This window comes from Carassius gibelio, chromosome B16 (genome assembly GCF_023724105.1).
Source record: "Carassius gibelio isolate Cgi1373 ecotype wild population from Czech Republic chromosome B16, carGib1.2-hapl.c, whole genome shotgun sequence".
Lineage (NCBI taxonomy): Eukaryota > Metazoa > Chordata > Actinopteri > Cypriniformes > Cyprinidae > Carassius > Carassius gibelio.
The window spans coordinates 27,166,596-27,183,194 of record NC_068411.1 but is presented as its reverse complement, the minus strand read 5'-3'; the positions used below and the strand labels follow the sequence as shown (position 1 = coordinate 27,183,194).

Here is a 16,599-nt window from a genome sequence, read left to right as displayed (position 1 = left end):
GCACTTCTCTATTTTCTTTTTCATCCCTTAAGGTACAACATGAAATACCTATAATAATCAACAACTTTTATATATTAGGGCTGGGAGATATAGTTAAATTATTACACTGTTTTGCAATGCAATTATAATATTTTTAATTTTATTATATTTTTGCTGATATTTACACTTTAGATAGCCATGTTTTTTGCACAATGAAGAACCATTTCAGCCAAACCGACACTGCTGCCATGTCAACTCATACTGTATAAATAAAAAAGAAAGAAAAAAATCTAGTTAAAAAAAAAAAAGAAATCTAGTTGAAATTATCAAGGCATGTTTTGCACAAAATAAACTAAAATAATCAACAGTTAATCTTTTTTTATTTGTATCCATCAAAATGTTTACTTGAATATGTTTTATTAAAGCATTTTAAGTTATGTAAAATGCCACATGGGGACTTCTGTGAATAACTCCAAAGCAGTTTTTTTTTTTTTTTTTTTTTTATCAAAAGTGATCAAAACACTTCTAAACTCTGTTGCAATTTAGTGAGTTTTAAATTTAGAAACCTTATTAAAATATCTATAATATTGCACATTGCAATACGATGGAGGTGAGGTTAAATTAATTTCGTTTAGAATTATTTGAAATAAATGATAAATATTTAATATGTCTCCTAGCCCAGTTATTTTCAGGTTAGTCTCTTGTGATGAGCTTGGCTAACACAGCACAATGGGACATGTTTACAATGGCCTCACCCATGTGTAAGTGAGGCTTACTGAGAGCGAGCTGTGTGTTTCCATAGTGACAAGAGGGGCGGAGCACAAGATCTCACGCCAGCCCCGAACACGCCTGGTTAGTCTTCAGGAGGCAAGGGGGGAGTCCTGTTTGATTGACCCCTCTTATCTGGACCCAGAGCTACGACGCTTCTCTGTAATTTGAGATCCAGACTGACCCTCTACAGTGGACTCTCAAATCACAATCTGTTCTTCCAGGACAAACCTGGTCAAGCCAGCTTGAAGGGCCATACAGACAGTACATATTGCTGAGTTAAAAACTCCCATGTATTGTTTTTTGAAAAATCAGTAATACTTTGTACATAGACATCCATTAGAAAACTCAGGTGTGAATTCACTGTGAATGGCTCAGCTTGGAATATGGTATCTGGTTTGTTGCTATTCCAAGGTCTACCAGGTCAAAACCAGGGTCATCAGTTGTTTGACCAGCTGATCAACCATCTAAACCAGCCAATGACCAGAATTGACCTGCTAGAAACCATGCGAATCTTTTTTTTTTTTCAAGCAGGGATCAAAAAGATACTTGTACTGTTTACATTCATGAATAGATGGATGGATGTTTACGCAAGAGTTTGGGCTCAGTAAGATTTTTTTTTTTTTTTTTTTAAGAAATTACAGTAATACTTTTATTCAAGGACACACTAAAGTGATCAAAAGTGACAGCAACAACATTTATAATTTACATTTGCATAGGATTGCCATGTCATATAAATTCTGTCTTGTTTTTTTTTTTTTTTCTAAAAACTTTTTCCACATTGATAATATGACATGTTTCTTGTGCTGTTAATCAGCAATGATTTCTGAAGGATCTTGTGACCCTGGAAACTGAAATAATGATGCTAAAAATTCAGCTTTGCATCACAGGAATAAATGTTATTTAAAAATGTACTAAAATAGAAACAATATATCACAGTTGCACTGTTTGAACTGTATATTTGAGCCAGTAAATGCAGTCTTGGTGACCAAGAGTTCTTTCAAAAATCTTACCAAGCCCAAACTTTATAACCATTTGCTTTATATGTCATTTAGCTATGTCATTTTCCACATGGATGGACTATTTTGAGAGCTGTTTTTATCAAGGAGAGCTATAAAGACATCTTTTGCCTATGTAAATGACATGTTAGAACTGTATACAGGTGGATACTATATAAGGCAATAAATACTTTTGTTGACATTTATTAATCTCTTCTTAAATTACTTTTTTTGTATGAGAGAAAGTATTAATATTAGGCTAAATGTTTATGGTTCATATGAATTGATCTTTTCATCTATATAAATTTGTTTTCTTAAGTAGGACATTGAGGAAAATCATTAGGTAACATGGGTAAATGGGATGGATGTTAAAGTAAAAATCTGAGCTATATAGTGTCTATTTGTGGACTACACTGTGAGACTAACAGCAGGTAAAGTGTATTTTAGTTTTTTCTGTATGTCAGCTTATGTTTTTCTGTTAATCATAGATTTTTTCTACAAATTAACCCCAAATATTGCTCTTGAGCAATCAGCTTTTAAATGTTATGCACAAGCGTTACAATCTTTCTTAAAATGCAAAAGCATTATACTTTTGCAGGCTTTGTATTCAATTTATTTCTCTACTCATCTGATGTCCCAGACTTTACAGTCTTGCTGAGGCCCAAAAAAAGCTCTACGCAAGTACAAAGTACAAGCGTTCCTAGATATGCAAGCTCAATTACAAATCATAATGCATGTATTATTATGGACTGAATTCTCAAAAGACACACTAAAATGTGCATTACCTGACTCAGTATTGCAAAGCATGTGCATTTGTTTACTTGCATAGTGTTCGTTTTTGGCCTCAACCACTTATGTTTATGTGAACTTCCAGTCTGTTGGCCAGCCCATATATTTCTTCTACAAAACTTTTTGCAGTAGAGCTGTATCGACTACTGTAGCTTTGGAGGAGCTGATGTTTTTTGTTGATGTTTAGGTGTCTTTATGTTTGCATTGTATCATGTTGAATCCTGTTCGTTGTCAATCGCTGTTTTCTTCGCTGCAGTATTGCATTTACTCGCTTTTGTGCTTTGGCTTAATGGATCTGAATCTGACTTTTTATTTTTTGGTTTGCCTCTTTCTGACTCCACAGCACGACAGTCTCTGACCAGACCCAAGTCGTTTGTGTCCACCAGGCTTCTGTCTTTAGAGGAGGCGCAGGCTCGCACACAAGCTCCGCTTCTCCTTCAAGGGTCTCCTCACCACGCTACCAGCCAGTTTCACACTGTACTGGACCTGCCTGCCGACAAGTGGGTTTCTTTGAACAAATCAATGACTTTTGAAGGAATAGTTGAACTACGGATTAAATTCTTTTGATTCATGATGTTTTCATTCATGAGTTATTACTATAAATATAAATTAAAGCGTTTGTGCTAAAGTAGATTTTTTTTTTTTTAGAAGGAAAAGAGGGATGAAGGTCCGGAAGTCGGCAGGTGGGAGCTGGAAGACGTTTTTTGCCATAGGGAAACCTACAGCGGCAGGGCAACGCAAACCCAGTAGGGTTACCTCTTTGTTCCAGCCTGCTACCTCCCATGCAGGTATAAAATATATCTCATCCATTTGTTTAGACCGTACTTCATTCTAAATAGATCTGAATGCTGATGTGAAAATGGCTCAGTTTTTAGAGCTGTATGTGTGCTTTAGGTTGCAGGGTGGACAGTGTGACACTCAGGTCAGCGAAGAGTGAAGAGTCCTTGTCATCTCAACACAGTGGAGCAGGTATGAGTATGAATGACATTTGGTAATATCAGGGAGCAATGTGATAAGATTTAAGACCTAATAGATTAGGACTCTAACATGTGGAAAAAATACTTGTAAAAATGTAAGTGTAAAAATATAGCTAATACTTTTTCATTATTATTGTACAGTTATAAAATCGTTTATGCGTACTGATCAAAGATTTGCTGTCGGTAAGATTTCTTTTGAAAGAAATCTATATTTTATTTAGCAAGGATGCATTAAATTGATTAAAACTGACAGTAAATATTTCTGTTTCACAAATGCCCTTTAATTGAACTTTCCACTCATCAAAGATTCTTGCCACCTCAAAAATAATTTTGGATACCACACAACTGTTTTCAATATTTTTAATAAAAATAAATGTTTCATTTTAGCATCAAATCTGCATATTAGAATGATAATGTGAAGGATCATGTGACACTGAAAACAGGAGTAATTGCTGCTGAAAATTCAGCATTGCCATCACAGGAATAAATTACATTTTAAAATATATTAAAATAAAAAAAATATATATATATTTTTTAATTGCAATTTTACTGTATTTATTGGTCAAATAAATGCAGCCTTATTAAGTAATAGACTTTTTAAAATATAAAAAAATTCTTACTGACTTCAAACTTTTAAGTATTTGTATATATAATAAAATTGGCAATAGACATTTTTTTATTATAGAATTTAAGAGTCTTGTGTGATGCTCTGTTTTCTTCTCAGGTCAGGGAAAGATACAACGCTTACGAAGGCCGCGCTCCAGCAGTGATGGTCTCTCGCTGGCTGTCTCTGTTGATCCACAGCTCCTTCCCCAGCGCTCCCCATCTAGAATCCATTCAAGCCGCTCTTATGACAGCCTGCTGCCTGAAGAAACCCATGATGCTGATGAGGAGGAAAATGAAGATGAAGAGGATGAGGAGGGCGTGTACATGTTGCCGGATTTTTCCCAGGAACCATCTGCCTCATGGATGGCAGAAGATGTCATTGACTTTAGCCCCACCTTCCTGGAAGATGGGCCAATAGGGTTGGGGAGCACCGCTGTCGATCCTAGTGGCAGGGAGTCTCCTCCTGCGGCCGCACCCCCTCCCTACCGCTGTCTGAGCCATCAAGCCCACACCCGGACTGGTAGCCAGCGCTCAATAACAGAAGATCCAGACTCCGTTCTCAATCAATCAGAGGCTGCAGCCCGTCGTAGTTTGATCCTGGCTGCAGCAGCTCCACCTCAGCAAGTGTTCTGTCAGCACAGGCCATCTGCAGTCACTAATGCTCCCACAAGCACAGCTCAGCAGGGCGAATCGAACCTAAGCCCATCCCATAGCCAGACACCAGCTCCAGCAACCTCTGTGCCCCCATCTCAGCCCCCTCAAGAGAGGCGTTCCTTTACACGTAAAGTGGTTCATGCACTTTCACCTAAAGCACCTAAATCCCCCCCTATGGACATCTCTGATCCGATCGCCATCAGTGTACCTGCCAAGGTGAATTTGAGCATAACACTTTTTTCTTTTCTTTTTTTGGTAGGGGCACAAACAACATATGGCCTTTTAAAATAAAATCTATCCCTGTTTAGTCTGCAGAGAAATACAAGTAAATCATTTTAACTACTTTAAGGTTCTGGAAATGATTGGTGGACGAGCTGGAGAATTGCAACCTGGACTTCCAAATAGTGGACCACCTCAGCCACCCCAGATGATATCTATGCTACTGAGATCATGTGATTTTCAGCTCACGGAGAGCTGCCAGCAAGAGCTCAACAGTAAGTTGGGCCCCGTCGCAAAAATCAAGGGTCCTAGTGAGTACACATTCTGATTATGGCCTAATGCGTTGGTTCCCAAACTTTTCAGACCACCACTGCCCCGTCAGCAAACGTGATAATTTTAATTTGTAATTTTCCAACATATGCATGTTTTGTTCAATTGCCATACATTTGCAATAAAATAACTTTCTATCATAAAAATATTTTTCCATGTACTGCAAGTTTGGGAACCTCTGGTTTAATGTCAGAAATGGTTAATTTGTTCAAGTGCCTATTTTGTCTTTCTTAACTCTCTCAAACCTTTTTTCAGGTATCTTGGGTCCCACTGGTGTTCCCCTTCCATCACAGCAGCCCCCTCCTCCTCCCCCCAAGAACCCTGCACGCCTCATGGCTCTGGCTCTTGCTGAAAGTGCCAACAAGGCACTGCGGCAAGGTGCCTCACCCCCATACCGCCCCCGTCAAAGTGGAACCTCCCCTGAGACAGATGTCCGCTTCCAGAGGTCCCTTTCCGCCGATGCAGGTACTCTGCTATCTTCTGATCCTAATCAGATTTATTCCACGGTACGCCCCTTGTCTGTGTGGAAGACTGAGGGTGATGATGATAATGATAATGATGATGAGGGTGGAACTGTTACTGAAAAGCCTGCAGACAAATCACATGGTACAGAGTCAAGGTCACCACCTGGGCGAGACACTGGGACACTCTCTTCTGACAGCTCAGTCTCTGACTCTGGGACATCCAATTCTGAGTTGTCAGCTGCCAGTTCCTCTGAAGACAATGAGCGAACACCAAGCCCCATTTACAGAAATGAAGAACCAACCACTCTGGCACAGCCCTCAAAATCCAGCCCACCCTCTTCCAGTGAAACCATCCCTTCTCAAAGAAAACCCCCAGCTTATGGAAGACAGTTTTCTGCTCCACAGCTTCAGCAGGAGAAATCCAGCGGCCAGTCCAAGCCCCCAGCCCAACCACACACTCAGCTTCTCCATTCTAAATCAGAGAGCTCTCCACTGGCCCATGTACGAGCCTTCCAGCCCACTCGCCCTAAAGTGCCACCCAAGCCGCCTGATCTTGCTCCCTTGAGGGCTCCACTCTCTCAGACTGATCGGCATGATGACATGCGTCGCTCCTTGGATCCCACTCGCATTCGACGCTTGGCGGGGACTCCACAAGGGAACACACCACTTTCCAGAGCGTACTCTGAGCGTATCAGCAGTACCTCTGACATGCTGTCTCGCTATCATGCAGCCAGGATGGCCAGCCAAGCTGCTCAGGTTGCACACCTTCCCATACAACAGCAACAGGCCCAGTCCACATCCGTCAGACCGGTTGTCCCCTCCTCCGAAGACCCTTCCAAGATGGAGAACTTCTACTATGAAATAGGTGCACCTGAGCATCCACAAGTGCCACCCAGCTATGCACGCCACAGCTATCAAAATATGAAGTTAGATCTGGAGGGAAACCTCCGTCTCACTGATCCAGCCAATCAAAGGCCTATTTCCAGAGGTTACCCCCCTCCCTACAACCACCAAGGACCTGGGAGCGGAAGGGCTCCCCAGCTTTGGTCATCTGAGGCAACACGAGTTTGGGCCGCAACACATTCTCACTCTTTCTCCTTTTCCCATTCTCATTCTCACCATCGCTCTCAGGATGGATCATCAGGACATCCTCCCCAACCCCGTCCCCAGCGTCAGACATCGTCATCTGTCAGGTTGCCCCGCAGTGAAGTGTATCCCATACACACATCCGTTGGAGTGGGCTCCGCTGCTGGCATGGTGCCTCTGTCTGTGCACCAACGTAGCGTGCATCGCCCCCAGCGTTCCCCTTCTGCAGACCACGCAGCCTCCCAGCTTCATCCCTACTTTGAAAATGGGAAGGTATGTTACCGGTACTTTGAGGCTTCCAGACCGGAAGACTTGCCACTGAATCCGCATGCTGTATTGAACCCATCTCAGGCCTCACCAGTGCAAGGAATCTCAAAAGATCAGCCTGAACACATTTACGTCAACTACCCTTTCACAAACCCACCAGGACCTGGTGTTAATTCAAAGGGCTGGGCCACCACAGACCTCGACGAAAATAATCACCAAACATCTGAGACACTGGAACCACTTTCCAAGTCACCACTGGATGACAAACAGAAGCATTCAGAGCAAGAAAGTCACACGGCTGCTTTCGACAACCCTAACCAGAATGATGTGTCCTCAGATTCCAAAGTGATCAATATAGCACCGAGTGCCTCCAATGCCATGCATTTCCGCAGTCGCTCAGATCCCCAAAGTACTAGCTCGGAGCCTGCTCATGTCCTGACTGGGAAGGAAATTGCCTCCTTGCTTATTGAAAAGCTTGCAGAGGATGAAAGGGAGGGTCTTTCTGTGCCATCCTCTTCATCCACTTCTCCGCACATTGAGCACCCTCCAAATCCCTATCCTAGTCAGCAGCAGCAACAACCTCCACCTGCATATAATATCTACACTCCAGGACCCTCTCGTGGGCGCTTTGAAGGTCAGGTGCTACCTAGAGAGGGATCAGGACCTTTCCAACGTCAAGACCCCTTGCGGAGATCTTCCGGAGGCCAGTACAGACAAGCTTTTGACGTCATGCCATCTGGCAACCAAGTCCTTAAGTTTTACAGAAGCCAAGACTTTATCCCAAGCGCCCAGGGAGAAAGCACAACTGCTAACCCTTATCCCCCAAGACCATATTATCAGGACCCCCCATACCCCAATTGGGGCCCTCAAGGCCTCCCAGACTCTTCCCACACATGCACTCCACCTACAGTGGCCTTCTCAAACTTAGCGCTTGGATCGACAAGAGTATATGGGCCTCAGACAGTGGCCAATCAGTTTAACCAGTACCCATACCAGTCAGGGCCAGTGCTTCCCCAGTATCCCAACACACCACGGCGAGATGTTGTCGTGGATCCTTCTCTTCGGCCTCCAGGGTTGCGGAACCAGAGAGGCTTAAACCGGCAGGGAAGCCTGCCGGGCCCCAACTGGACCATCCAAACTGAGGGCCAGACCCGTAGTTACTGCTAAAGAGCACAACTGCCACAAAAATCCTGTGTGTTTAGAGGATATGATGTAGACTGGTTATAAGCACTAGACTTTTGTTTCCTGTACAAGTTAACATGTTGTGAAACTAATTGTGTTAACCTCCTCAAAGGGAGACTGAATATACAGAAACAAAGTTAAGTGTGGTATGTGCTTACTAGTCTTTCTGTCTCAGAGAGACCCCATTTCTGTCCTTCAATTAGTGTGTGTATTGGAGTGGAAAAAGTATACGAGAATAAGACTTGAAGCAGAAAGGATTAAAGAAGTGAACCATAAAGTGGCTTAGATATGAAAACATTCCAGAACACACTGTGCTGTCCAGCAGAGGGAGTCAGAGAGGTACATAGCTGCTATTACTCTGACAGGACGTTGCTCAGTGGCTAATTTTTGTTTTTCTGCTTTGGGTTTTGTTTGGTTTTAGGTTCTTTTTGACACTAAGTCATGCTGTACAGGGGCACAAGCTTGATATGTCTTTCTTCCTCCACAAAGTACGATATAAATGACCCCAAGTGCTGGTGGTTATATGAAACTTTGAGTATGGCTAGCTATCTTAATTTTTTTGGCAAAAATGTTTTAGTATTTCCATTTTAAATTTTTTTCCCTAAGTTATTGTAAGTTTTCATTGGAACGAGTTATTGTGAAAGTTTTATTTTGTATTTCTTGAATTCGTTTCAAAGAATGTGAGGTTTAGGATTTTTTTTTATTATTATTTCTTTAGTCTGTGTGAATTTGTGAGTGAATTAATGTGTCATTCGCAGAGTGTCTGACATTAAGCACATATAAAGTAACTGTAATTGCAGATTTTTTTTTTTTGGAGAGGGTGTGTAATTGAATGCACATACTTCTGTGTGGTACTGTTTTCTGCTCATTCTCAAATATTGTGTCAGATGATTTGTGTATCAATATTAGCGTTCTAATCCAAAGCAAGTATTTCAGGTAGGTCATGTCACAGTGTGTCACTCCCAGACATCCCTGGGTTTCTGTGAAGGAGGAATCACAACATAGCAACACTGAATACCTGGTACCATTCACCACAAAACTCTGAAAATTCCTCTCGGATGACTTTATCAATTTAAAAGTCATTTTTTTCAGATACCTCTTTCCGGGGCTTCGTAATGTTCCAGTGTTTTTTACTCTAGTATCTTTCAGGTCATTAAAAATGTCCTGGATCTTCTTCCAAAATTGACCAGAGATGGAATCTCTAAAATTTGTTTAGTAATTGGTGCCTTCTCTTAAAGAACTAAACATCTTTTAAATAATCCTTCATTATGAAAGCAAATATTGAAGAGCTAGATACAAACCCTGTCCCTAGCCCAGTTACCCCTATTAACATTTTCCCAAAGTTCCACACTATTAAGTAAAAAAAAAAAAGAGTGTGTATGAATGAGTATGACTCTGTGTGTTCGCATGTCTGTTATCTCTGTTGTTTTAATACATATCTATGCAGTGAATAACCAAGGGGAATATGTTCCTGAAAAACACTAAATATTAATGCTACCTATGTATGTTAGCAGACCTGTGAGTGTGTATGTTTCAGTGAGAGAGGTCATGCATGTGGCTTTGAAGGTATATACAGTATTGTTCAAAATAATAGCAGTACAATGTGACTAACCGGAATAATCAAGGTTTTTCGTATATTTTTTTATTGCTACGTGGCAAACAAGTTACCAGTAGGTTCAGTAGATTCTCAGAAAACAAATGAGACCCAGCATTCATGATATGCACGCTCTTAAGGCTGTGCAATTGGGCAATTAGTTGAATTAGTTGAAAGGGGTGTGTTCAAAAAAATAGCAGTGTGGCATTCAATCACTGAGGTCATCAATTTTGTGAAGAAACAGGTGTGAATCAGGTGGGCCCTATTTAAGGATGAAGCCAACACTTGTTGAACATGCATTTGAAAGGTGAGGAAAATGGGTCGTTCAAGACATTGTTCAGAAGAACAGCGTACTTTGATTAAAAAGTTGATTAGAGAGGGGAAAACCTATAAAGAGGTGCAAAAAATGATAGGCTGTTCAGCTAAAATGATCTCCAATGCCTTAAAATGGAAAGCAAAACCAGAGAGACGTGGAAGAAAACGGAAGACAACCATCAAAATGGATAGAAGAATAACCAGAATGGCAAAGGCTCAGCCAATGATCACCTCCAGGATGATCAAAGACAGTCTGGAGTTACCTGTAAGTACTGTGACAGTTAGAAGACGTCTGTGTGAAGCTAATCTATTTTCAAGAATCCCCCGCAAAGTCCCTCTGTTAAAAAAAAGGCATGTGCAGAAGAGGTTACAATTTGCCAAAGAACACATCAACTGGCCTAAAGAGAAATGGAGGAACATTTTGTGGACTGATGAGAGTAAAATTGTTCTTTTTGGGTCCAAGGGCCACAGGCAGTTTGTGAGACGACCCCCAAACTCTGAATTCAAGCCACAGTACACAGTGAAGACTAGGTGCAAGCATCATGATATGGGCATGTTTCTCCTACTATGGTGTTGGGCCTATTTATCGCATACCAGGGATCATGGATCAGTTTGCATATGTTAAAATACTTGAAGAGGTCATGTTGCCCTATGCTGAAGAGGACATGCCCTTGAAATGGTTGTTTCAACAAGACAATGACCCAAAACACACTAGTAAACGGGCAAAGTCTTGGTTCCAAACCAACAAAATTAATGTTATGGAGTGGCCAGCCCAATCTCCAGACCTTAATCCAATTGAGACTTGTGGGGTGATATCAAAAATGCTGTTTCTGAAGCAAAACCAAGAAATGTGAATGAATTGTGGAATGTTGTTAAAGAATCATGGAGTGGAATAACAGCTGAGAGGTGCCACAAGTTGGTTGACTCCATGCCACACAGATGTCAAGCAGTTTTAAAAAACTGTGGTCATACAACTAAATATTAGTTTAGTGATTCACAGGATTGCTAAATCCCAGAAAAAAAAAAAATGTTTGTACAAAATAGTTTTGAGTTTGTACAGTCAAAGGTAGACACTGCTATTTTTTTGAACACACCCCTTTCAACTAATTGCCCAATTGCACAGCCTTAAGAGCGTGCAATACATGAATGCTGGGTCTTGTTTGTTTTCTGACAAGCTACTGAACCTACTGGTAACTTGTTTGCCACGTAGCAATAAAAAATATACTAAAAACCTTGATTATTCTGGTTAGTCACATTGTACTGCTATTATTTTGAACAATACTGTACATGTCCCACAATCTCCCTTTCGGCCTTTTGCACTTGGCGAAAGGCAGTTCATCCTATTTTGTAATATTTTCAAATATGTGAATTAAAACCTTGGACACCGTCATTGACGAAACCTGTAGTTTGGTGATTATTTTTTTACATTATATTTTTGTACACCGGTCAGACGAGGTAGCTTAATGATGGGCATTATTAAAGTATTACAGGAAATCTCCTTGGAATGCAGGAAGTTTAAAAAATGAATATTTTTCATAGCTCATTATACAAATTGCAGCGTTTAAAAAATAATTAACTTGCTAAGTAGCATTGTGATGACATTTACTTAATTAAACAATCTTCCTGTTGATGAGGCAAACCTAGACTAATGTCCTGAGATAAAAATTTTGCATTTGCTATTGAAGTATTTCTTCTAAGTTTTGTTATTTTGAGATGATTTTAAATCACAGGGCTTGCAGCGCTGCAGTCTCCACCCTCTGAGATGGGAGTCTTTTTATTTTGTGCGTGTAAACAGTAATATGAGAGAAATTGAGGTCTTTCCTAGCTGGGTATCCTGCAAAACCAGTCTATTTCTGAGTATCAGGAGACACTCCCAGTTGAGTATAAATTAAGGCAGACATACACAAGCTAACTTGTCTTTCTCTGTTCTCTGCATGTACAAACTCTATTGCCATTAGATAATTAGCCTGAGCTGTAACTGTTTGGGTGGTTCAGGGACTGGAGCTGCCAGGGGTTTGTTCTCTTTTTCATTCTCGCTTTCTTAAAGATTGTTTATTTCCCAGGGCTTGTACCACCATGCAGCCTGCCACAGGTTTTTTCATTTATTTATTTATTTTTTCATCAGCGGTCAGTGAGTGACACGTGAAGAGTCATCAGCACAGTCACATGTCTATTTGATAAACAGAAACATTGTTAAGTAAGTTTTAAATACAAATGTGCAGCAAAGGATCTTACAAAACAAATGTCCTGTTCATTGATATTAAGACAATTTGCAGCAAATTTTATATTAAATATTCATGTAAGAAGAAATACAAGTGTAGACTGAGGCATAAAAAAAAATCATACAATCAAAGAACCTATTTGATCTTTATTGTTAATAAAAATGAAAAATGACCCCAAAAAACAAAACAAAAAACATCCATAATAAAACGTAATATGAAAGCTATACTTCAAGTTACCTAGTCAAGTAAATGTTTCCTTAACATACTGAGATGATAATCACTATTTGTAAATTCTAACAAAAATGCTTTTGTTCAAGATTAATTTGTACTAAACCTGGAACATTCTTTTTGTGTTAATTAGAGGTCAAATTATAGGACGTCATAAAAACAATTGTATGATAATTATACAAGAATGGATGTAAATTGTCATATCAATTATACATGTGCAATCTGCAATCATCTGTTGTTCTGTGACGGCAAGAGTGGAAACATCTGGGCTGTTGGCAGACGTATCATGCGGAGACCGTAGTTATTCCAGCTGCATGAAGTAGATCATAGCGATCACTAATGTGAAAAACTGTAGGAGAGAAGTGCATTAGAATAGTGAATACATTTAGTAATGTGCAATTACATTTTTATTATATAATAGAACTGTAAAAAAAAATGTATACTTATAACAATATTAATATAAATGCACTTAAAAATTAGCTTTAAATGTCAATAATCAGAAGATTTTTTCAATTCCCTCTGTGCTATTTTTGTACACATGCGTCACACTACGTCTTGGTTGCACAATTCTGGTAAATTCTGGTTTTCAGCATTTTGTGGTGACCGTTTTTTTTCTCTCTCTCTCTCTCTCTTCTTCAAGTAGTTAGAACTTTGAAGATGTGTCTGAAGACCATTTTGTTCCATCTAGATGTTTTAAACACAATAACTCATCCTGTGTGAATGTATAGAGGTACTTTAGAAGACATCTAGACTTACCACTAACATGAGAACTGAGAAACCGTACCAGCTCACAGCCCAGGTGTAACGGCTTAACACAGATTCAATATAGTTGAAGCAACCCTGAAGTATCAATAAAATACAAATAATTAAATTGACAAAAAAAGCACCATGAAGTAACATAGGCCTATAAAGTGAAGCAAAAGTTGTGCTACTGCACAGTGGTCCTCAGGAAATTTGTACACCTTTTTTAAAAAAGAAGAAAAAAAGCATGTTATATAGAAATGTATCAATCTTGCCATGACCTGATTAGGCCATGACAAATTGTTTATGTGAATAAGAAAATAAAAAAAAAGGAAAAAACATTTTTTACTTTCAAAATTATATATTAAATTATTTGCATTTAAAAATTATTTGTATTCGAATAATCCCTATCAGAACAGCCTACTATGTTTTGTAACACCATTTAAGAACGTTCTATGAAAACTAACTCAAAGTAATTAGTTTGTTGCGTTCTCTTGACTTCTGTATATTAGGTGACCTACAGGTTAAGTTACCTTTGTGAATAGGGTGCTGGTCAGGCCAACCTTGCAGCCTGCTGGATCTTGCAACTCAAATGTGCTCAGTCTCTTGCAGCAGCTGAGGGGCCAGTTGTATGTAGGATATATCTGTTTCAAGGTGGAGTTATACAGCATCCAGTCCTCAGGACTGTCTGCTCCACAGCACTCCACCTGGTGGAGGAGAAAGGTGCAGTTATTCAAACAATCTCAGTAAAGTGAAGAGAAAATACCAGTATAATATCTATCTATCTACGAATTCACCACGTTGACCAAAAGATTGTTGCTTGCTTGGTTTGTCATAAATCGCTATAATATTTACAACAATTAACTTGTAAATAGTATAGTAATAGTATAGTAAATTATTTAACTGTAGTATGTAGTTTGTTTGTTTTTTTTACTTTTTTTTATTTATTTATTTTGTTTCCTAACAATTATATATATATATATATATATATATATATATATATATATATATATATATATATATATATATAATTATGTTAGGAAACAAAATAAATAAAAAAAAGTAAAAAAAACAAACAAAAAAAAACTACATAATACAGTTAAAAAATTTATATATATATATATATATATATATATATATATATATATATATATATATATATATAATGGTTAAAAACAATCCTAATTCCCTCAGCACCCATTATATGGTAAAAAATCACTTAAATCTCAAGCCCTACTATTTATAAAACAGGAACCCATCAAGAAGATCTCTCTATTCTCAGCGGTTTATGTGAGGACAAACTTTCACTCTCACAAAGAAACAGGAAAGCATGTTGTGTCAAGTTGAAAATTAATTTTTTTTTTTCCTAATATTATGCAATTGTATATCTTACATTTTAGCCACAATCCTTGGACAGGTGTAAGCCAGTTGTGTTCGATAAAAGCCAAGAGGTCATCATTGGCGTTCATCTTACCTGTTCCATCACTCTGTTCCAGGTCTGTGTAATCTGCTTTCCATGTGTGCTGTCTTGGCCATAATATTGCAGCATTTGTTTCTTTACAAAGTTACTGTTCCCAACCAGCTACAATAAAGGAGAGAGGATTTAAAAAATGAAGAAAATAACATTTTTGAAAGAGATAGCAGGAATGGGCCACGACTGGATTTGTCATTCTGTTTTACTTTTACAGTACAGAGAGGCTGGTTACTGTACTCACATAATCCCGGTTGGTTGCTGCTGTGATGGCAGATGCGCATTCAAACAGAAAGATGATGAACATTATGATAAGGTACTGTAGAAGGATGACAGTTGATGAAAGTAATTATTTATTTTAAACCTAAATTTGATTGTCTTGCTAAAGGTAATATTGAATAATAGTGATTTCATGTAAGATATGAGATATGACGTTGTATTCTATGAAAACCTACCACCAGCATGAGTGCACGGCTCCTTTTCAGGGCAGCAAAGATGCCAAAGATGCATGTGAGGAAGAAGGCAAAGCCTGTAAAAATGGCAATCCAGGCCGCAGCAAAGATGTCATCTTTTCCCGACACACCAGATATGGGGTAGAGTTTATACCCGTCCACTGCTACCCAAATGGCCACTGCGAATAACGCCAGTCCTGCTGCCTGGAAGGGGAAAATACATAAAGTAGTAAGTGACGACTTTTTTAATGTGTATATATCTATTGATTTAAAAAAAAATGGGGAATATGTGACATTTCAAAATTCACATAAACAATCTTTGTATTATTTAGTTTCAGACTTACAGCAGCGATTGCATTCAGAGCAACAACTACAAACATCAAACATGTCACGGCTCCTGCTCCCATGGCTGTAGTGTGTTTTTCTGTTTGATATCGTCACACTTTCCTGGAGAAAAATAAAATAATGATCAGAATATCCAGATACTCAATCTTATTTATAAGGTAACGGCTTGATCTGTTGTCACTTGAGGTTAGGTTAAAAATATACCACCGATCAAAGCTGCCAAAAAGTTGTCAATTGAGTTCTCTTGAAAAACTGGGAAAATCAGGAAATTATCATGGTGAATACAATTTCTGGTTAGACTTTAGTTCTACTTCTAGTTAGAAAGTATTTGAGCATAGCTAGAATTATTAAATCAAGTATTTTCAATGTACAATGGTACAGTAAGTATCAAAAACCATGGCAATTCCAAATTCATATGACATGCTATTTACTTAAGAGAATACTATGGTATTAATGACTAAAAAGCATTAACATATTTTTTTCAGAGCTTAAACTAATACAAATCTTAATGATAGGAACGTTCGTTAACACTGATTATGGATTATATCATCAAAAATATATACATTACAAAAGATAATCAAGATAATAATTCCAAAAAAGGCAAAGCTAAGCAAAAATGCTGCTCGAAAAATAAACAAATAGAAATCAGTAGCTGCTCAGGAGCCCACCTGTTCCAGTCTGAGATTGCACCTGCTTTCCTCTCTAGCTGCTTGTATTCCGTTCATTTACTTTTGTGGACACTTTTAATGACGTCAAACCTGTTTGTCATAGGGGTTTTTTTTGTTTGTTTGTTTTTTTGGTTTGGTTATACAGGCCGCATGAGATGGGATGGGCGACTTCACTCCCTGTGTTTTCACTTCCAAGTACTTTAAGTTATTCCATGTGACATTTTATTGAAATTATTGTGAAATG

General features: G+C 38.8%; 2 protein-coding genes and 1 long non-coding RNA gene across 14 annotated transcripts in view; 2 read left to right on the top strand and 1 right to left on the bottom strand.

The window, feature by feature from the left end:
• The window catches only part of LOC127974638 (rho GTPase-activating protein 33), a 49,324-nt gene extending 40,206 nt beyond the window's left edge, over window positions 1-9,118 (top strand). For 10 of the 12 annotated variants that reach the window (XM_052578055.1, XM_052578054.1, XM_052578045.1 and 7 more), the window contains 6 exons: window positions 2,878-3,034; window positions 3,183-3,322; window positions 3,429-3,503; window positions 4,236-4,987; window positions 5,121-5,301; window positions 5,576-9,118. In XM_052578055.1, coding sequence (XP_052434015.1) covers window positions 2,878-3,034; window positions 3,183-3,322; window positions 3,429-3,503; window positions 4,236-4,987; window positions 5,121-5,301; window positions 5,576-8,304 — 4,034 coding nt within the window. In that variant the 3' untranslated portion in view covers window positions 8,305-9,118. The remainder of the gene's footprint in view (window positions 1-2,877; window positions 3,035-3,182; window positions 3,323-3,428; window positions 3,504-4,235; window positions 4,988-5,120; window positions 5,302-5,575) is intronic. The other 2 variants (XM_052578046.1, XM_052578052.1) reach the window with 1 other exon arrangement.
• Window positions 9,119-12,926: 3,808 nt separating this feature from the next.
• Window positions 12,927-15,936, bottom strand: LOC127974520 (uroplakin-1a-like). The gene is made up of 6 exons (XM_052577855.1): window positions 15,687-15,936; window positions 15,346-15,546; window positions 15,135-15,209; window positions 14,894-15,001; window positions 13,953-14,126; window positions 12,927-13,518 (listed from the first exon to the last, which is right to left on the bottom strand). The coding sequence occupies exons 1-6, from the start codon at window positions 15,747-15,749 to the stop codon at window positions 13,414-13,416; spliced, it is 726 nt and encodes a 241-aa protein (XP_052433815.1). The 5' UTR covers window positions 15,750-15,936; the 3' UTR covers window positions 12,927-13,413.
• On the top strand, window positions 14,616-15,501 carry LOC127974521 (uncharacterized). Its single transcript, XR_008157307.1, has 3 exons — window positions 14,616-14,915; window positions 15,108-15,206; window positions 15,376-15,501. It is a non-coding gene; the product is annotated as an uncharacterized LOC127974521 (long non-coding RNA).
• Window positions 15,937-16,599: the final 663 nt, after the last annotated feature.